At 28.0% G+C, this 23600-nt stretch overlaps 1 protein-coding gene and 1 long non-coding RNA gene across 2 annotated transcripts; both read left to right on the forward strand.

The window, feature by feature from the left end:
• Nucleotides 1-5792: 5792 nt before the first annotated feature.
• Nucleotides 5793-6837, forward strand: LOC105800767 (transcription factor bHLH148). The gene has a single exon (XM_012632079.2). The coding sequence runs from the start codon at nt 5957-5959 to the stop codon at nt 6626-6628; it is 672 nt and encodes a 223-aa protein (XP_012487533.1). The 5' UTR covers nt 5793-5956; the 3' UTR covers nt 6629-6837.
• A 7977-nt stretch (nt 6838-14814) lies between these two features.
• On the forward strand, nt 14815-15300 carry LOC105797785 (uncharacterized). The gene is made up of 2 exons (XR_008188694.1): nt 14815-14961; nt 15100-15300. It is a non-coding gene; the product is annotated as an uncharacterized LOC105797785 (long non-coding RNA).
• The last annotated feature ends 8300 nt before the right edge of the window (nt 15301-23600 follow it).

Below are 23600 nucleotides of genomic sequence, written 5' to 3' on the forward strand. Positions count from 1 at the left end.
CCAGCAAAATTTTACCTGTAAAGCACATTGTATAGGAACTGCCGTTTTCGTTCCATTATTTTGGAGTTTTTTTCTGAAACAACATTATTGTTGGAGTTATATACTTAGTATGGGGCCATTTTTTATTTCTTTCCTTTCTTGAGTTGACTTTTGCTAGATAATTTAAGTCAATTGACTGTTCTTTTTTTTTTTTAAATCTTTTTATTAATTGTTCTGCCATGAGATAAACTGATTTTGGTTTGAGCCGTGGTTCATGTGAAATTTCAGAATCTGGTTCTGAATTTATTGACGCAGTAATGAAGTATTATTTATTAGATTTGATGAGCTAAAATCGTTTCCCATGCAGGTTAGGCTTCAACTGGTATTCTTTCCTGCACCCTTTATCAGGTATTTTCCAAATTCTGTTCTTTAAAGTTTAAACTAGTAGGGCGGGTTGGTTCGGTTAAAAGATTGAAAAATCCACGTAAGCAATTAATTTCATACTTTAATCGATTAATTGACTTAACATTAGTGGATTCAGTTCATTAAACAGAAAATTTTTTTCTTTTGCTTCCTTCATAGCATGAGAAATAAAACAAGTATGGGAGGTTGGTTTGGGTTTGATTAACTTTTATCATACTTTATAAATATAAAAAATTAAATTAAAAGTTAAGTTAACCAGATCAATTATGCATTTCACAACTACTTACCAATTGATTTTATTCACATAATATTTACTTTTATCCATAATCCTTCAAATCTTTAAATTAAAGGAAAAAAATGTTTAAGGGCGTTTGAATCAATGTTCATTTTGTTGCAATAGCAATGACGTGAACTTCTTTCAACTAAATACAAAATCAAATTAATTATTATAATAGTAAACTATACTCAATAGTATTAAATTATTAGTAAGTTTATATTTTTGTCACTCAATTTTAAAAGTTATAAAATTGTTACTGAATTATTTGATTTTTTCATTTAATTCATTGGACTATCAAAATTGCCGTTGTATGGCATTATCTGTTTGCATCGTTTGTACTAATTAAAAGCTCTTATTTTTTTCTATTTTATAATTTAATTTTTTATGAAACAAGTTTAAATATCATGAATTTACTAATTAAATTTCAAACAACTTTCTTCTTTGGTCTTAACATTGATTGTTGATCTATTTGAATCTAAGATGTTTTTTATTATTTGTTGATAGGCATTGATTTCTACTGTATTGATCATTAAATGGTTGCATGAGGTTTACTAGTTTGAGACTTTTTTTAAAAAAAAAACTCAACATTCTAATGACTTAGATAAAATTTTTGAATAACTTAGTGTCTTACATAAAAATTTTACATGGCCAAAATATAAATTTACTAATAATTTAATAAAAATATCCTATTATAATCCACTTAACCGAAAGACTGTCAAATTTTTTTTCTGGTGCCGTTTAATGCTTTCTTCCCCTTTTTTGATTATCGTTTTATTATGTCTCGCATACGGGAGGCAATCGCTCTGGCACATCATAATTCCCAACTAGTGTTTTAATATTTTATAAACTTTATATTAATATTTCCTCGAACTAGTGTCCCTAGAATTCATTAGCATACACATGCTAAAATGATTTTTTTTTGGTGAGAATTAGGATTAGGTTCATGATTATATTAGAATTTGGACCATCCTGTTTTTTTATTATCCCGAGGTCAGGCAACCCTCTCTGTTTGTTGGCTGTGATTTCTTTACTGATAAAATGGGTTTTGCTTTTCATTAACGATAGAATCAAATCAATTTAATCATTCAACGTTTCTTTAATAATTTTATTATATATTTTAATCATATTTTTATATAATGTTTAGAATTATTTATAGTTTCTTTCCAACTCATAAATAGTAGGATAATACGTTTTGGTGTACTCAAATCTACATCTTTCTACATTGACAATAATATATATATCAATTGAGTTAAGACTCAATTAATATTTTACCATTAAAGTTTTAATTGGTAGGAAATTTGATAATATTTTTAATTGTTGTTGATAAAATGGGTTTTCTTTTCACTAACAATACATCATTATCTTAAATTTTGATTTCTATTTTATTGGTAGGAAATTGATAATGTTTTTAATTGTTGGTAAAATAATGGTGTAAATTTTTTTAGTAAGAAATATGCTTTAAAATATTCTATTGATGTATATGTTAATTGAATTTTACATTATCAATTTTACAATAATAATTAATAGTGTTATCAATTTGAATTTAATAATAATATTGTAAAAAAATTAATTATGTCAAAATGGAGAAATTAAAATTTGAATTTCAAGGAATTAAGATTATAATTAGACTTTTGAAATATTTTTATGTGATTAGGTTATAGGTGGGACATTTTCTTAAGCCATCATCTATAGTCATTATATATGGCTTTGACATCTTGTTGAACTTTTGTGATCGGGGCTAGTTTGGTAAAATACACATCTTTTCCCAGCTGGAAATTTAGTAATGGGGATTAGAGAGTAATAAGCTAGAGCCAATAAATGACAGAAGAGTGACGTACAACACAAAGATTTCTTTATTTATATAAAGGTTTTTTTAAAAAATATTTCGTCTTTGAATTATATCTATTTTTTTACTTTAGTACTTATGCTATAGCTTTGTTATACTTTTTGGTCCTTAGTCATTAACGGTGTTAAAAAAAATCACCAGCCAATTAGAATATGTCATTTGTTTCCATTGGTTGGGTGTTGACCATGTTAATTGGACGTTGACCAAACCAAAAAAATAAAGAAAGGTTGTAAAAAAATATTAAAAATTATAAAAAAGCTGAAAATTATAAAAAAAATTAAATAAAATAGTACAAAATATTAAAATTTGTAAATAATTATCAAATATTGTAAAAATATTTTAAAATTGTAAAAAAAGTTATTAAAAATTATGAAGTTTGTAAAAATTTAACAAATCAAATAATTCTTCTTCAATTTTCTTCGCAAATTCTAAAAGAACACAAGGAGAAGAAGAAAACCCTGATTCCACAATGGAACGAGCTTTCCAAAGAACCCAAATTCTCACCAATTACCTCTTATCTTGCCCACCATTGCTATCCCCAACCCTTTATCTTCGAACGCTTGTTTAGCTACTCATCGCTTGAACTTTTCGAGAACTATGAATTTGACATTAGGGAAATGAGGAAGCTGATAGATGGCCACAACGTGGAGGAACGAGATTGGTTGTTTGGGTTGATGAAGCAAAGGAGATGACTTTGAAACGATTTTTCACGAATTCTAATATTTTTTTTACAATTTTTAAATTGTTTTGACTCGGTCAATGTCCAGTCAATTTGGTTGACACTCAATCAGCAACCACATCATTAGCTACATCAATGGTCAACGGGGAAACATGTTGTGTTTTGAGTGGTTATTGAATTTTTTAACACCATTAACGGTAAGGGCTAAAAAGTGTAACGAAATTATAGTTTAGGTACTAAATTGGAATAGAAAAAGTTTAGGTATTAATATGAGAAAATGGGTATTGTTAGGGTCAAATAGTGAATAAAGCCTTATATATAGGATGATATAATTTTGTCCCTAAAATTAGTAACTAGATCCACTTTGGTACTTCTATTTTTTATCCATTTTGGTATTTGAACTTAGTAATTAGATTCATTTTAGTTCTAGAATTATAAAAGTTTGATATTGTCACATGTAGTGTTACAATAAATGGATTCACGATTGAATCAATCATACCATTGATTTTCAATTCAATAAGTTCTACTACTAGACAAGCAATAATTGAAAAATAAGTAAAAGTCATAAAAACATTAAATTGGGTCAACATTTTCAACTATTAGCTTTTGTCTTAGTTTTTTTTTTTACCTGTTTCGAATATTTTTTGATTCAATTGGTGCAATCCTTTTGTTTGGATTAGTATATCAATCGATTCTAGGTCCAATCGATTTGATCGATCAATACAATCATATTCTAAGAACACTGATCATATTATTTAATTTTAACAGAATCTAAGTTCATAGACTAAAATAGATTTTAGTTACCAAGTTTAAGTACTAAAAATTATATTACCCTTGTATATATGAAAAATCATATATATTTATAATGAAACTTATACGTCTTTTAAGATATTCGAACAATTAATAGAATCATTGTTGTTAAAGAAGGATAGGATTAGTTAGTTTCAAATAAAAAAATGGTTGGGATCAGAGAATTTGGGTTCCATTTGAAGAAAATGTAGAAGACATTATATATATATATATAATAAAGGCGAATATAAAAAAGGTGACGAGAAAACAACCCACATTGCACATGCATTTTTATTTTGTTACTTGTTTATGGTTTTCTTTTTCTTTCTATTTTCATTCCTCACCAATCCAATCATGATTGCAAAGAACGAAAACAATTTTGTCAATTAGTGGAAGCCAACACCCCAAATACATCCAACCATCATCCGCCACCTTAACGATAGTTTATTGACTGAAACCCAAAAAGCAAATCAATAACTCTTAACTACATTGATTTATGTAATTAGGAATGATGTTTGTAAACATGGTTTAGAACTTGTAAGTTTGTATAATTGTACAAAGGGTTTGGCTTAGACGACAATTCATTACTTATACTTTATGGCTTTTAGGTTCATTTAATTCAAAATTGCATCTACATCATATTGTTTGACTTAAATTGAATCAATTTTAGTTAAAACAAAAAAATTAATTTAAGAAAAATATAAATTTATAAAGATTAATTATTAGGTAAAATGTTGAATAATTTGTTTTCTAATAATATCTTTAATTTTTTCACCCCAAAGAACTAGTATATATATATATATATATATATATATATATATATATAAAAGTTTTAGATGATGAAAGTTTGAGAAAATGGATTTTATGAATGTAATAAGGATGGTAATGGGTCAATATTTGTAATTTTGTAAGTTATTAAATACTTCAAATATGCACAATTTACTTTGAAATTTGTATTTGTTTATTTCCCACATTAAATTGTAGTATTGTTATTTTCTTTCAAATATGACTTCATCTATAATCGATAAAAATATTTACATTATTAATGATAGAATTAAAATTTTAAAATTAAAAAATTAAAAAAGATTTAATTTTTATTTTAAAACAAAAATCTCAAATTTTATCTACGGATAATATATTTTGACCGTCAAGCTATATCTAGTGAAAGGATCGGAAACCGAACCCAAAACAACAATGGGAGCCCCTACCAACAGCAGACCGGGGCCGATTAATCGGACCGACCATCAACGTTTCACACCCACCACCACAAAAGCAATATATAAATAAAAGTATACCAATTAAATGGCTTAACTACAAATTTGGTGCCTAGGTTATATCATATTTTCACTTAAGTACGAGTTTTTTTAGTTAAAAGTAGTACCTAAACTACTTGTTTCATCTTATTTTACCCAAAATAATATACCATGTGTTTTTATTAGTTAGTATTGTTTTTTTTTTTAGGTAAAATAAGATAAAATTATAATATTAAGGTAAATTATATTTATTGTCACTAAATTATTATTAAATTTATGTTTTCATCCCACAACCTTAAAAAGTTATAAAATTATCATTGAATCATTGCTTAGAGCTTGTTAGCCAAACTTTAAAAGAACAGAAACATAACAACCCAGTTACTTAAATGAAAACTTCCGAATAGTTTAATGACCATTTTGTAATTTATTAAAGTTTCAAATTTAAAATGTAAACTTGCTAATAGTTTAGTGACCTTGGGTGTAGTTTACCCAATTAAATACACGCCTTGCTTTCATTTCCATTCCTTTATAAACCTTTTGCCTTCTTCTCCTTTCATCCTCTATTCTTTCCCTCTTCACTCTGTTGATTTCAATAACTTCTTTTGATTCCACTGAGCTTCAACAAATCTTCAGAATTTCGAATTGAATCCTTTTTTTTTTCTGTTATAATTCACCGAATCGTACGGTGAAAAGGAGAGAATATCTGCGAAATGGAATCCACTGTAACGAATCCATTGCCGAACTCGAATTCCGACCGTGTCAGAAGGAAGAAGAAAAAGAAAACATCAGCAGTGGCGGCGACGGCGACGTTGAAGACGAATCAGCAGCGGCAGAACCAAAACCAGAGCAACAATCACACCAGATGGAAATCCGAGGCGCAGCAACAAATCTATTCTTCGAAGCTGATTCAAGCTTTGAGTCAAGTCAATCTCAACGGTAACCATTCTTCTCCTTCGGCTCCGCGTCGTGGACGAGCCGTTCGTGAAGCTGCTGATAGAGCTTTGGCTGTAGCGGCTAAAGGGAGGACGAGGTGGAGCCGTGCTATTTTGACGAGCCGTGTTAAGCTGAAGTTTAGGAAGGAGAAGGGACAGAGAAGTGGATCTGTTTCTGCAGCGACGGTGATTGGCGTTACCGGTAGAAACCGGTCGAGGAAACAGAGATTTAGTGTTTTGAAATTGAAAGCGAAATCTGTTCAAAGGAAAGTCAAGGTTATTGGTCGGTTGGTTCCCGGTTGCCGGAAACAACCGTTAGCGGTTATTCTCGAAGAAGCAACTGATTATATTGCCGCGCTTGAGATGCAGGTTCGCGCCATGAGCGCTCTTGCTGATTTGCTTTCTGGTTCCGGCTCCGCCACCTCTAGCTCACCGCCGACCAGCCAGTGAAACCTTTTTTTTTGCTTAATTTCCAAGTATCATCCTCTTTATTTTTAATTTTTCTTTTCTTTATCTCCAAGTAATCGTCATCTCTCCTTGTTAATATACATCCAAGTACTTTTCATTTTTCATCAATTATTTTCCTCCATATTATGTACTGAAATATATATATATATTCCAAATAAAAAAAATTGTAAATGCTTGATTTGTAGAGTCAATCATTACTCATTGATCCTAAAAATCAAGAAATTAAACCTTTGTTTGTTTGTTTGTTTATCTATTTTAAAGGGTTTCATTTTGATAGGCGACAAATGAACCTTGATGCCATGCCTGCCTGCCTGCTTCATGATAGGTCTCCACTCTCCATTATCTTGGGATGATATCCATGCTGTGGTGTTTCCATTTCCATTTTTATTGTCAATAGTATATGAAGTATTTAAACGATACATTGGATTTGAAAATAAAAATAAAAATTTATAATTATTTAACTGAATTTGAACGATTTATAAATTAAGTTAAATTTAAAATTAATATTCGATCCATCGAGTTTAAATCAAATATCAAATTTTAAAATTTAAATTCTACGTTACCACTATTTGAAGTTTTGGAAGATCCGATGATAAAATTGAAAGAAACATTTATTTTATGAACTTTTACATAAAATTAGGTATGAAAGTTTGTTTGCACATGTGATACCCACTTTCATTCCATAGTGCCTTGAATTATATTGAGAAAGTACTGTAGTATGAGAATAAGGCTATTCTAATAATCTATATATATTAGTAGGCTTGGCATAGAAGATTATTATATCTCATATTCTTTTCATTAGAGTACATATGTTAAGGATAATAATTATCAAGGTGGAACAGGTAAGTTAGGTGAATCCATGTATTAGATCTTTTATTTATTTTTGTCGAGAGATTTATTATCATAAATACATATATGTTTGATTAATTATAATATAAAATATAATAAATAAAGAGACAAAAAGAATTGAACTAAAATTACTTATGACATATACATATATGACAAGACGAAAACTTAGATATTGCAATTATACATCGTAAAGACTCGAATATGAGACTTAAGGACTTTTATATTAAATAATTTACTGAATACATTTTGGAGTTATCAAAATTTAAATCTTGATTATTAAAATGTAATCTTTTATTAACAAATTATCGGGTTTTCATTTTATATATGGATGTTGTTGTTAGGGGAGAGAGAGGTGTTTATGTTTTTAATGGATTTAATTTATTTGATAATTTTTATTTTTTGTCTCTATTTGTTAAAATATGTATTTTTAGTCTTGAAATTAAGTAAACAATTTGTTATATATTTAAATAATATATATTATGATATGTCAACTAAATCTATCTATATTATAAAATTTAAATTGATTTTCTTGAAGTTGTTAAGAAAGAAAGTTGGTTAATGAATGTGAATATCCAAGGAAATCCAAGTGCAGGGAAATGTGGCAGGGGCGTCCATTATCCATATGGGTTAAAATGTTAAAAAAATGTCCCCACATTTTTCTTTTTTGCATTAAAAAAAGGTGCCCAAAATTGGGCACATGTGAGAGAGTGGTGTGATTATTGTATTCTTGCATTTCACCACTATGCCCCCATCCCATGTGATGCCAAACCCTCTTTCTTTCTTTCTTCTTTTTTTCCTTTTTTTCTCCCACTGTTCTAAAGTGTCGTTCATGACGCTTGGAATTCATTAAAGCATGGTTACAACAATTTTCGTATTTTAAAAAAATAAAATTTAATTTCAATACTTTTTATTTCTATGAATTTAATTTTATTTGTTAGATTTTAAATTCAAGCCTAATTATTAAATTTATTAATGTGACATTTTATAGCCATGTTACTAAAAAACACGTTGTAATGAACTTGAACTTGACGAAAAAGTTTTAACAAGATTAACAATTAAAGTTGAAGTTTGAAATCTGAAAAAGTAGATAAATTGAATTTCTAAAAGTAAAAATGCAAAAATTAAATTCTAAATTTATGAATAGCATTTAGACCAATGACATATTTTAACCTTTATTCAAAGTGCACTCAAATATTTTAATTATTGAATCCTTAGAATATTAATATCGCTAAATTTTCAACTTAAATAATGAGTATTTGGTACAATAAATAGGGGCGGTGCAAGGGTCTTGACTCTTGATCCTCTAAAATGTGAAACTATTCTTTTAGTCTATTAAAAATTACAAAATTTTAAATTAATTAATATAATGATAAAATTATAAATTAGCCCTTTAAATTTAAAAATTCAATTATCCTCCTTTTAAAATGAAAATTTGGATATATTAATATATGAAATTACAGCCTTCAAACAAGAAAAAGCACAAAAGCCATAATTGTTTATCCATCATATCAAACAAGAAAAAGAAAATGTCAATTATTTCATATACATACAATGCATTTGGCATGTGATCTATTCGTCTGTGTTTCATCCATGCAAAAGCTGAAAGTTACTGTGAGAATAATAATAATAATAATTACAGTGGGTGGTAAGGCATATTGTATTTTTCAAAATGAATTTCAAAATAATTATTAAAAATAAACATAAGCTCGAAAAATTAATTTTTATAGACAGTAAGAATACCCGATAAAGAATATAAGGAAAATAAATAAATAAAACATGGGTTAGATTTTGCATAAACTCAACTATGTTTATGTCTTTCACTCTATGAAAGGAACTTGATGTGTGTATATATATATTATATATTGATGGGGTTGTAAGAATCTTAACTTCTTAATTAAAGCTTAATTCAAAGTATAATGAGGACTAGGAGTTGGTTGACCTGTTAATTGATTGCAAGTAATAGGTCTTTGGAAAGCTCAATTATATATTAAGCTATCTAATGAGCTTTTTATCATTTAATCTCGATTTAGTTAAATTTGTTATTATTACAACAATTTAGATTACGTGAATTCAAATATATTTAAACCCATTCTAACTTTTATTTTAAAGGTAAAAATACGGGTTTTACAAATTAAAATCTTACCTTTTGATATTTCAAGTTGAAATCTTATTTCTCATGCAATATTAATAGTATTATTTTAAATGATCTCAATGAAAATAATATATATATATATATTAAACACTATTGCTTAATCAAGTGAAAAGGAACACCAACAAGAAATTTGGTGGTGTTTCAATTTCTAATTCCTTATTATTATTTTCATTTTCCCATTAAATTAATTAATCTTTTAAGGAAAAAAATGAAATATTGGGTGCCTTTCAAAAGTTTTTGATGATTAAATAAATAAACAAAATGTGTGTGTGTGTGTTTTTTATGATTTAGATTTGATAGCTAAAGCAATTCCCACTTAATAAGTGGTTGAGAGCTAAGTTTGAATGTTAATAAAATTCCATTTTAATATTTGATATATTATCAACAAACTTGCTTGATTCAAAAGCTAGAAAGCTACAATCCACCTTCTAATTCCCTAATTACCAATCAATTAAATTAAATTATACACAACAAATATTGGTTTCAAATAAAAAAATCATAAGCAATAATTGAGGAAGGATTAATTGAATTAATTTTTTTAAGGTGCAACTATGATGAAACAAAGACCATAAAAATAGATTAGGTTTTTGTTGATATTTATCTCATCATATATTAATTGCCTCTCAATATAATGCAACAAACATTAAAAAAGAAAAGAAAAAGAAAAAAAAGGAAAGGATTCTTTGTTTCTTCTCTAATAGCTTTATCTTATCAGCAAAAGAAAAATGCATGATATATATACACACATACATATAAAGAACTAAAGATTCAAACAAAATGTTGAAAATATATCATTAGTCTTGCATGTGACATGTCAATGTTTCACCCAACACCACGTATATTACAAAGCATAATATTTTTTTTTCCTTTCCATGTCAAGTTTGCCAATTCTATCTACCTTTATTTTGTGTGTGATTTTCTTATATATTTATATATTCGCGTCTGCACATTCATGCATGTATTACAACACGAAAATTTGAGATGACTTGTTATGACAGTTCACATCATAATATATTTTTTACAGAGTGATTTACATCATGAAGTGTGCAAAAAGCTATTAAACTTGAAAGTTTAACAATGTGAACGGGGTGAAGTTTTGACAGAGTTAGGGCTATATGTATTTTCTTATCTCCTTTACCTCAGTGGTAATGGGGTATTTATAGATAAGTGGAGACTAAGCGTAAATCCTAACCACTTGAGTTTTCTTTTCCTAAATGTAGTGATAGAATGGCATATGGCAGCCTAGACATTTATTGAAGTCGACTTGAAAGGACTAGACAAAGAGTCTATCAAATATGATGGATTGATGAGTGTTATCAAGAGCCCTCCCTAATATATTTTTTACAGGTCGTGTGAGCTTGACAAGTATGAAGTTTAGGTGAGAGCATGAAACCTAGTTCCTTTAGCGAAGTTGTAGTCATAATTCCGGGGTGCTTTAATATATATATATATGTTGGTTTTATTTTGCTTTTGTCTTGGAGGAGTTTAATGGACAAGGAATGACCCCTCCATGTGCGTTTAGGATACTTTAGCTAAAATCATGCGTGCCCTTTTCTTTCCTTTGGAGCAAGCCATGCCCCTATACTTTATATTTATATATGTAGGGGTGAAATTAAGAACTCGGTATTAGAGAGCTAAAATAAAATTTTTAAAGTCTAACCACTAAAGGTAAAAGTTGTTTTAAAAATTTTAAATTGAATATTTTATAAAAGGACTGGAATAGCTATTATACCATTTAGTTATGAGGTTATTCCACCTCTAATTACGCCCATGCACACATGATAATCATTTGATACATCCAGTGGAGTTTTTTTTTATTTATTTCACAAGTAAATTTAAAAACATGATAATTCTTTTCTTTTCTTTTTGTGATCAAGATGTTGTATGATGCATGAACTCTAATTTTTTAGGGTTTGCAGTTATTTCTTTAATAATATTATTTTCATGATTTTAACTTAAAACTTTTAATATTTAACTTGTGAAATTTAAAAATTTCATCATTAATATATTAAATAAAATTCTATATATATTACATCCGAAAAAATACATTGTATATAAACACATGTATCATTTAAACTTTTAACCATGATCGGGCGTAGCTAGAGGGGAATGACAAGGACCTGATCCTCCTAAAATAAAAATTTTTCATTTAGGCTCTTTAAAAATTCAAAAATTTTAAATTAGTAAATGTAAAATTACACTTTGCCCCTAAAATGATAAAAATTTGATTTAATCATTTAAAAACTATAAAGATGTAGACTATTAAAATGGTGAAATTGTATTTTTACTATTGTAAAAATTTTAATTTAATTTCGCCCTTAATTTTTTTTTTCGCTTCACCTGACCATATTCGAGTTTTATATAAAGTATTTTAAGTAAATTTCTAAATTTATCAATTGATGATAAAAGAATACATTTCTAAAATCATTTTAGAATATATATGTATATTAAGTTTTAACACTCAAACACTTCGATTGTGATCGTGTATATTAAATAATTTTATTTATCTTCTAATTCCGATAATTATAGGTTAGATTGGGTAAATAATTGACCAAAATAAAAGAAATAAGAATTATTAATATATTACAGAAATAAAATGTATAATTTTATTACATTTATAACGTGTAAAAATAGTTTTTCTTAAAATATTAATTTATAGAATGGAGGTGAGTTTCATGCCATTTTCAATTAACTACATGTCTAGCTTAACTAATATTATATATTATCATAAGGATGCCTTATTTAATGATAAAATTGAGCTTGCGTTCCTTCCTATGTAAATTTTATTTTATTTTTTAAATTTAACTCCAAATATATTACTAATATTAATTACTTCTATCATACGATTATACTTATATTTGTAACCTATTTATACGAATGTATATCTTGAACAACTTAAAAATGGCATAAAAATGTTGTTCCTCAACATACGAAAATATTAGTAATTAAAAAAAATTAATCATAGATAATAATCTAACTCACAAACTGATCATCGCATTATGTAAAAATTGGATAGGTTGGATCCGCGGTAGATGTGTTTATAAATTGGGAGGATGAGTCGACTTGACCTGTCTTGGGTTGGGTTTAAGTTTATATTTTTCAACTTTAAGACAGCTTGACCTGTTTTACTGATTATAAATAAATAATAAAATATTATTGATATATTTGTATAGATACATTTAAATATATATTTAAACAGTAAAATGCATTTTTTTAGCGAGTAGAAGTTGGACTTAATCGTAGAAAACTTTTTAAAATAGAACTGGATTTGGCCCGACTTATTAACATGTGCTATGTATGATTTCTAATTATGGCAGAGGCCGTAATTTAGTGGGAAAACTATTGGTAGACTTTTCAATTTAATTGTGCAATGAATCGGTCTTCTTATTGTCTATTTGAAAGACAGTGTTTTACTTTTTCAAAACTTTAAAATCATCAATAATTTAGAGGTGAGGCTAATAATTTTATTTAGGAGAAAAAATTAAAATTATAAGAATTTAGAGGGATAAAAGTTAAAATTTTTAGTTTAAAAAGACTTTAATTGCAGTTTTTTTTTTGGAAGGGGCCATCAATGTAAAATTTCTATTTATTCAAAAGTTAAAAGTATTTTTAAGAGGGACTAAAGAAGAAAATTTTCTATTTAACCAAGAAAAGGCCAAAATCCCTGCCCCTTGGCCTCGCCATTGCAATAATTGTATCAATCATTTTAGGAGGATTAAAAAGCTATGCTAAATTTGTGGTTAGATATGACGGGGGACATGTAACATGAAGTTTAATAATGCAATAAATTCCTTAATTAAAATTTTGAAGGTAATTTTCTTAAGTTCATCTTTTAAAAAAAAAGGAGATGCAGAAAAAAGAATAGAAAATTTCTCGTCTTATTTTATATTTAGGCTGACGTGATAAAAAGTATAATGGAAGTTTTATATTAATAGTTGGGTTACGTTTATCCCATCTACTTTAAAAACAAGTAAATTAAAATATATACATTAGATTAAACTAGTCATTCTATTAAAAGTTCTATCTATTTTTACTGTTAAAAGCTAGTCATTATAAATCAATATAAGATATTGTCTTGTTAATTTATCTGCCACACCAATTTGCTCTTTGATTTAATGTACATTGATTAATTTACCCATTTTTAATAAATGATGCAAAATATAGTCTGATTTCTAATATAAGATCTTTCATAATATTTTTACCATATTAAAATAAGATAAACGTGACATATCTAATACACTAACAAATCGAACCCTCCTCCCCAAGAAAAATAAATATTCCACAATCAGCAAGCTCGGCTCCAACCAAGGAGGTGACGCAAGGCGAACAGGTAAGCACCAGTAGTTGTCGTAAAAGCCAAATGAAAGATGAAAATGGAATGGACCAATTGATTTAAGTGTGGATTCCACCACCAAATATTGTAGATTTGAGACATTAACACCAAGAATCCTTCTCCTCCCTATCAACGGTGGGCCAAACAAGCTGAAAATGTTCAAAAACAAAAGCTATTGCAAGGTTTACGTACTTGAAGAAGGTCATCTCTTGATAGTTCGAAAAAAGCCTCGAGGTTGATATGTTGTAGATGTACAAGTGTTTACAATTTGATCTACGTATTTTAAATATATTTTATATCATATCTGAACTACATTTAACATCAAAAGTAACAATCAAATTAATGAGAAGACTCGATTGATGTATTTCTAGTACTTTGAAGACCCAATCAAAACAATTTAAAATTTCAGAATCAATTTAAAATGGGATAAATACCAAACTATACATGAATTCGATTTTGTGTGATTTTATATATGAAATTTTGATTTGATTAAATTTAACAATCTACTAACAACATTATCGAATTAACACCATTTTACGTAAATTCAATATGAAAACAAATGTATGTATTCACTTCTTTAAATGTGTACAATTGAATCAAAATCAGTTTCATGCATACATATGAACCAAAATTCAAGTTTCATCTGTATAATTGCACCAAATCAAAATTCATGTATCAAATTGTACATTGGACCAAAGTTATTGTATAAAATTAATATTTACCCCATTTAAAATCTATGAATCGATTAATTATTTTAATCAAGCTCTAGCCTAACAACAGTGAATAAGGCCTAAAATTGAGCCCATTTTTGCAATGTGCTTTTGGGCCGAATTATATTCATTTTTGGTGGCACTCGCAGCAAGCAAGCTTTCCTCGAAGCAAAAATATTATGGCGGGCGGCGGCGGCGTCTTTGTCTTCGACATCACCCACAACGACGCCGGAGAGGTCGTAAAATTTCAACATCTTCATCTCCAAGAAAGGTCGCTTCTTTATAGTCGATTTTTTTTAGTGTTGATAGCTAATTTCAGTGAAAAAATTGGAAAATTTCAAGCTTTGGGTTTCTTTTCAGTTTGGGATTTGATTCAATTTTTTTTTACTTACTTGGCTTTCTGTTGCAGGATTTAGCAGTGTATAAGTTGATTGAGATGAAACTTTTTTGCTCAGCAACAAGATCTTCAGGTACTAAATTGTATATTAACCCTAATGTTAATTTGTTTTATGATCTTTAGTGATGAAATATCATTCGTGACTCAATCAGGGAAACACTTGTTGTTTGAAATAGATATGCAGGTAGAAGTAAAAAGGTCAAATTCTGGTTTTGATCACTTTACCATACTACAGTTTAGGATCAAGTTATACCACATTAAATTACAATGATTAAATCTCTAAAAATCATAATTTGACCTTCGATTTTAAAATAATTCTATTTGAGTTTATGGCCCTCAATTTCTAATAACACTGTATCAATCATTTATATTACTTGGATTTGGATATGAATATAGTAGCTATAAGTTAGATGCCTACTGTTTGCATTAACTGCACTGAAAAATTTACAGAAAATGCCAATGCAAGTTTAGATGTTTTTATTTCTGATTTTCACGTCCATGCATTAAGGTATTTTTGATAAATCATTAAAAAATTTATTTCCTTAAAAGTGAAAATTATTTTAAATGTATTTAATAATTATTTCAATTTTTATTTAAATATACAATTTTAATAAAAGAATGTCGAATCCGATAAATAGGAAAATAGCTACTTATCCTTTAAAGTAAAAAATAATAAGTTTATTTTATTTTATTAAAAAATTAAAGTGATTCTTTTTAATTTTTTTTGAAATAAAGATACGTTCCACCAATAACAGTGATTAATTATCTCACCCCAAATATTTTCTAAATAAATAAACAAATCAACATGGAATATTTTGTTTTATCAAACATAGAGGTGGATAGTCCCTACTCCTCCCCATTTCATTAGTTTTGGAGAATGACATGATCCCCATGCTTACACACGCACACTTCATAGTCCTGTTTTAACTTAAAACCATATGCTTATGTCGCTCCGTTGATGCATGCATTTGTACAGTATTTGAATATAATAATTATTTTTATGTTGGAGCATAAATTTTTTCTTGTTAAGTTTTGAATTAGGAAGTTGTTCTTATATTGAGACTCGAAATTTATTTTTGTTTAAATTAATTCTTGAACTTAACAAATTTTCTCACGTTAGGACCTAAATTTTAGGGTTTTTAAAGAAATATTAGAGTTTAACTTGGATAAAAAATTCAAACTCTAATGTGATAACAACTATCAACGCCAGGGCCTAACTTGATTTTTATCATGAACTAAGTAAGGACTCTTACATTAGAGTTTAAACTTTTTATTCAAATTGGTCCTTGAACTTGATAGTTATTATTATATCAGAGCTTAAACTTGTCAATTTTTCTCGTATTGAAATTTAAAATTTAAGATTTTTAAGAAAATATTTATCAAATTTAAGTTTAAAAAGTGATTTAAATCTTATTTTTAACTGTTTGGTTCAAAATTTGAAACTCCGATAAAGAGATAGAATTGATAAGAAGTCCCCCACAAAGTACTTTTTAATGTGAAAGAGATTGTCGGCAAAACTTTGAGCTGAGCTGGTGAGATGACAAGGTTGTCTTAAAGTTAGCTGCTGTGTTAAATGGTGTCAGTTAAAAATCTGCTAAAAGCTTAATAATGTACATGAATGAACCATGTCTGCCAATGCTAGATTGGAAGCTACCATTGATTGAATGGACTTATTTTGTACATTTCAAAATACCCACTTCTTTTGTATGTGTCCTTTGGACCATTTTAGCCATTATAGATTAAGGGTTTTATATGCTTTTTAAATAATTTATCTGCGTAGTTGATGCACGAAATGCATGTGTTGCAAATGAAAGAAAATGGGGTTCCTAATTTTATGATTGGATTCTCCTCGTTTTGAATATAAAAAACTACTGTTATATATGAATTTTTATTTTGTGCGATTTTATAAATAAAATTTTTATTTGATTTAATTTTCACAAATCACTAACAATATTATTATATTAGTACTATTTTACGTTGATATATTGCATACACAAACAGTTATATTAATTCAATATGAAAATAAATATATGCATTCATTTCTTTAAATGTACATTATTGAGTCAAAATTAAAGTTTTATGTATGCATATAAACCACAATTCAAATTTCATATGTATAGTTGCACCAAATCAAAATTCATGTAACAAATTATACATTAAACTAAAAATTCACGTATAAATTTAATATTTATCTCTATTTAGGTGTTTTCTAAGTTTTTGCAGGCTAGCAACTCGTACATATACATTTTGGGATAATGGCCACTCCATGCCCACAAAATTGTAGACTCTGTCTTAAAATTTTGGAGTTGCTTTGCAAAATAACATAATCTGTACATATTTTTTGCTCTTTCCAGAAAAAAATGTGAAGTGCCATTTGTTCGAAGCCATCAGATTCAGACCTTTTAACATGTTTGATATTTACTATGATAGAGGCCGTCTGAGAAGAACTTAAAAAGGTTGTGCAAGGACGAAGCTAGAATATTACTTTAGGGGCAGGGATGAATTGATTAAATTATTGAAGGCTAAAATATAATTTTATTACTATATTAATATGTAATTTCATAAAAATTTAAGGAGTTCAACGGCAAATCTACCATTTTGCGGGACTAAGACCACTACCTACCTTTTTATCTTCGTCCCTTACAAGGGTGGCACCAAGGGTTTAGTAGGGGTCTGGCCCTCTAAAGTGGAAAAATATCATAATGGCCCTTTATATTTTATTAAAATATAAATGAATAAATTGTCAAATTATACTTTGACCTCAAAATGATACATTTTTAATTTGATCCTTAAAGATTATAGAGATATGAAGTAATACAACTCTGAGATTAGTTTACTCTAAAAAAATACATAACTCAATTTCGACTAGCTTCAGACTCTACCACCTAAGAAGGGGAGATTCTAAGAATGTGGACCATGCTTAGCAAAAGATACCTTATAACTTTGACGGCATGGGTTCAAATTCACCTCTTCATGTATGAACTCATCGTATGTTTAAAATCAACATGTAGAAGAAAAGCAAACGAAATCGACTTTGATAAAACTTGAGCGAAGATGTGTCCGATGATTTGATTTAACTTGCGAGGGTTTCAGCGTGCATTGAATTTGAAAACCCCACCAGCTGTTCCCTTCAAAGTACTGTTATTTCTTAAAAATAACGTATTCCAAGGTTGAACCTGTACTGGAATGCAAAAATAAAAAATAATAATTGTACCCTGCAGTGCAGAAGCAAACAAAAAGGTGTCGTTTCACGCTTCGTTGAATTGACCCTTGACGGTCCTCATATGACTCTACAATCAATCTCCCATTTCGAATTATCAAAACCTCCCTCAGTTTAAACCATCCTTGCACACCTTTTTCTTTTATAAGATTCAATTTGAAAAACTTAAATCCTTAACTTGATTAATTAGTGGTTTCATTTAAAATCTAATTTAATTTGTCCGTTTGACAATAAAAATATTATGGAGGCCCCAATATTGAGTGTCATATTATATTTTGCCTCTTCAACCAATAAAATGATCAAATTAGTCATTGCACATTATATCAAAGAGTAAACTGGTTCTATCTGTTAAAACTTTGTTCCTTTCTACTATTAAAAACTTGCTTGACTGATAGAATAACCAAATAGTGACACGTGGCGTACCACTTGTATTTTATGCTGACATACAAGAATCGATTTTTAACAGTAGAAATAGATGAAATTTTTAACATAAGAACTAATTTACTCTTTGATCTAATGTATAATCTAATTTATAGGGAGTATTTTGCTCATTTTTTTAATAGATGAGACAAAATGCAATTCAACTCCTAGTATAAAGGATTCCATAATATTTTTACCTCATTTGATAGGTTTAATTGAGCTGAACTAACTAGCTTTTATTGTCCTTTTTCCTGTGCTAAGACTCTATTTATGCTTTAAATTATTAAAAAAGAAATTAGAATGATTAAGTTTAGTTTTACGGTAAGATATAAGTAAATCATTGAACCTCTTTTTGTAAGTTTAAACCTTAACCTTATGTCTGAAGGTAAAACTTGATGAAGCTCGATTTTGTGATCTCGTTAAAAGTATAGTTTTAATTTCGTCTCACCAAAACATCACGTTGCATAAGTTGAACTTATGCAATTCCTAGAGATGTATGGGGAATAGTTCGTACTAGCATCTATCAATCTATCACCTCATTGGACCTTACGATGCTCCAGCTAGTCACCTCATATCGACTCCAACAATACTCTTAGTTGACAATCCACCACTCTATCACCCGTACTTATAGAGTAGATCATTTGATGGTTATAGCTCATACCAAGCCAACCTCTCTTTATAAATACTTCATCTTAGCACCAAGGCAAATTGACGAACGCAGAAGAGATCAACCATATAACCTTCACTCTTCTTGAATACCACCTCCAAAACCATTATCCTTAGTGACTTCCTTCATCACTCTCATTCTCAATCATCACTATTGTGCCACCCAACACATTTTATAGCTTATGGCTCTTGTTTTATTGGAAGTCGTTTTCTCTGGTTATTTTAAGAAATACATACGTTGAGTCATTTTATCTTTTAACATTTTTAAATTATTAGTAAAAGTATTATAGAAGTCTTTATATTATATTTCGAATTAGGGTCTGAATTTTTTTGGTCCAAATTAGGCTTTAAACTTGCAATTGTTCCCACATTTGAGCTTAAACTTTTTTTTATCTAAGTAAGGCCCTGAATTTGACAATTGTTATCACATTGGGACTTAAACTCTTTTTTTTTATTTTTTTGTCAAAGTTAGCCATTGAAAACACTAAAGTTCAAGCTCCAATGGGAGAACAATTGTCAAGTTCAGGCCCCAGTGTTGGAACAATTGTCAAGTTTTGGGACTAACTTGGACAAAAAGGTTTAAACCTTGGTGTGAGAACAATTGTCTAGTCCATACTCCAATGTAAGAACAATTATCAAGTTTAAAATCTAACTTGAAAAAAAAAATTAAGCTGAGAAAATTTGCCAAATTCCCACCTAATTTAACCCATGTTAAAATAATGCTTTATATATAATTTTGATACTTAATCGTGTAAATTAAAGAGAAAAATCAGTTTAGGAAAATAAATTAAAAAATGAAGGAATAAGTGGTAGTTGTCTAACTATAATATAATTTATATCTTCCTAAGCAATTAATTAGAAGTTTCCTTAGAACCGTCATTAATGTATAATTTGTCAACACTAATATTGTAACCCCAATATTTATTTATTTAGTCAAGCGATGTTTATCAATTAAGAAAATTCATTAAAACGACAAAAATAATGAAGACGAAGGTTTGATATTTATTTAGGGTTAATTGCATTAAAAGTCCTCAAATCTTGACTTAAAATTTAAAATTGATCCTAAATTTCAAAACATTCTAATTTAGTCATCAGAATATTAGTATCATCATATCGATCATGTCCTTCTGTAAGAACAGCCATAAGCTCAAGCATTAAGTGACAACTCAAATTTGATGTTAAACATATTTAAAACATATCGATCAAATTGTAAACAAGTGTATATATATTCGCAAGGACATGTTAGATTTGACATTTTAAAAATAAGAAATAATTAACCAACAAATTTCAACAATACTGTTATCTTTTAATACGGCAGACCCAAGTTGTAAATGTGGTTAGGTTGACGGAAAAACTTAATTGATTCGTTATCGATACATTTGAGCACTCAATTAGAAATGTTTTAAAATTTATGATTAATTTAAAATCTAGATGATAGTTTAAGGATGCTTGGTAGAATTAACCCTTATGTTTAATATTCAACAACATCGTATTCATATAGTTAGTTCCTTTTAATAACATATCTAGGTTTTAATATATTCATGAGACTCTTGTGCTGAATTTGATGAAATTATATCTTAACATAAAAATATTAAAATATTAGGGTCTGTTTGATTGCCAAGAAAATATTTTCCGTAAAATGATTTCGGAAAATGTTTTACTTTTTGTAAAATGATTTCTTGGAAAATATTTTCGGTGTTTGATTGAATCATGTAAAATATTTTCCATTGCTTGCGATTTTTGAAAATATTTTTCGGAAAAGTTGTTTTACATATATTAATATATATTAATAAATTTTATATTTTAAATTATTTTTACATATATTGCAATGATTTATTTATAATAATACTCAATTATTAAGCTACAATATTAATCATTATAAATTGAAAAAACTAATATCAAATAAATTATTTGTAATTGTGTTAAAAACAAGTATTGAATAATTAAAAAATAAGTTCTTGGAAAATCGATAAATGTAAGCGTTTTCTACGGAAATGAAGGAAGGAATGAAGGAGGCGATAGAGAGGAGAGCACGGAAAATGTCTTACGGAAATTGAAAGGGTAAGACATTTTCCCTAAAATGTAACCCATTTTCCAAATGGAAAATGTTTTCCGCCAATCAAACGCTGGAAAAGTTGGAAATAATTTTCCGGAAAATCAATTCCGTCAATCAAACAGACCCTTAATCGTAAAAAAATTATAAAAATATGTCAAATACATGGTCGGCTATACATCGGTAATAAACAATCAATCTATACATGCATTATATTCTCAAGAGAAATTTCAAACATCGCTAATTCTTTTTTAATTTTATTTTTTGGAATCTCAAATTTGATTCCGAAACAAACGAAATAGGTCGATATATATATATATATATATATATATATATATATATATATATATATACACTCAACTCAACGATGCAAATTTTATATATGATACATAAAAATATACAAGAGTTATCCGGTGGATCAAGTTGGTTTTATATGGTGTAGGTTTGAACTTTGAATCAAATGATTTCCCACTTTAAAATTTTTAAGTTATTTTTTGGGGTTAATTTGAGTGTGGGCATGTTATTTTATGTCTTGGGTTTTTTTGTGTTCATGTAGTTTGAGTTTGAGGGTTGAGTTTTTTCGATCAAGTCATACGGATTTAGACATGATCATTTAAAATATGAATTTTTTTAGATTATTTGTTTAAATTATTTTGATTTGGGTTGTTTAGGATTAGGATGGAATTGGATTTGAATTTATCAGATTAAATATTCAAATTCAGAACAAAATTAATAGATCTATGTACAAATATAAATATATATTCTAAATTATAGCTAACAAGACCTTGGTAGTATCGGTAAAAATTGAGACCTTAGGTGCTCGTGTTTTAGTTTCATCATGTGCAAATATCATATCTAGGTTCTTTTTAGATTATTTTAAGTATCATTATGTTGTGCAGGCGTATGTGAACATATTTCAATTTTTAATTCGTTGTAATTTTAATTCTAGCTGCACAACTACCAACAATTGAGTAGAAAAAATTAGTGGAAGTGAATTTCTTTCAAAAGTATTTAATCCAAATTCGAATCTTAAAGTCAACATTATTTTGAAGATTTTAAATGAACATTACCATTTGCTTGAACTTGTGGTTATAAAAAGAAAAAAAACAAAGGTAAACAAAACCATAGGTCACTAAACTATATATTAATAAGTTTATATTTTGTTCACTCAGCTTCAAAAGGTTACAAAATAGTTGCTAAATTATTTGAATGTTTTGTTTAAGTCACTAAACTATTTAGTCTTTTTCTTAAAAAGTTCAGCTGATGAGCTTCGAGTAATGATTCGACAATTGATAGAGTAGAACAATACCCGTCAATGAATAGAATAACATATTTAAGAGCTAAGCTGATCTAAATGTTGGTGTTAAAGATCAAAGAGAAAAGTTATTCGAATTTTGGTTCATAAATTTGTAACGTTTAAAGTTGTGTTATAAAAAGAAACTAAACTATGGAAGAGGAGAGGAAGTTCACTTTTTAAATTAACACGTGAGAGTAGAGGAAGTTATGCAATGACAATTTTAATAATCTAGTAACTTAAAACCAACATTTTAAAATAATTTACTAAATTTATTAATAGTTTAGTTAGTGAGAGACGGGTATAATCTAGAAACTGGCGGTGGGGGTAAAATTCGAAGAACAAGCGCCACATAAATTTCGCCTACATCACGCTCCAAACCTCATTGAAGCTTCGTCGTCGTTCACATGCACGTGAAATTGTAGAAAGGAACGATTTGTATTTCTATAGTCAAACTCTTAATCACAAAGTAATCCAGAGTCAACTCTTAATAGAGAAAATATGATAAAATGCTTTTTGTCTTAATTTCGTACTTTCAATATTTTATTAGGATTATTAATTAAACATATTAAAAAAAGTAAATAATTTAATTTAGATCTCAAATTTAAGCTTTATTATCATCTGATTTATTTTATTATAATTATTTTGATATATTAATTTAAATCGTGATTATATCTGTACTTATAATTTATTCCAAAATAATTAAAATAAATAAATTGTGTAGTAAGGAAATAAATTGATAGAGACATGGAAAAAACTTGATGGCCAAGAATAAGGAGTTGTATTCGAGAAATAAAGATACTTAAATTCGTTTTTCCTTTAAACAAAAAAAAAGAGGTTAAATTCAGGAAATGCCCTTC

Source organism: Gossypium raimondii, chromosome 9, assembly GCF_025698545.1.
Source record: "Gossypium raimondii isolate GPD5lz chromosome 9, ASM2569854v1, whole genome shotgun sequence".
Classification (NCBI taxonomy): Eukaryota; Viridiplantae; Streptophyta; class Magnoliopsida; order Malvales; family Malvaceae; genus Gossypium; species Gossypium raimondii.

Coding starts and splice junctions, on each gene's coding strand:
- LOC105800767 (XM_012632079.2), top strand. CDS start 5,957: ATGGAATCCACTGTAACGAATCCATTGCCGAACTCGAATTCCGACCGT.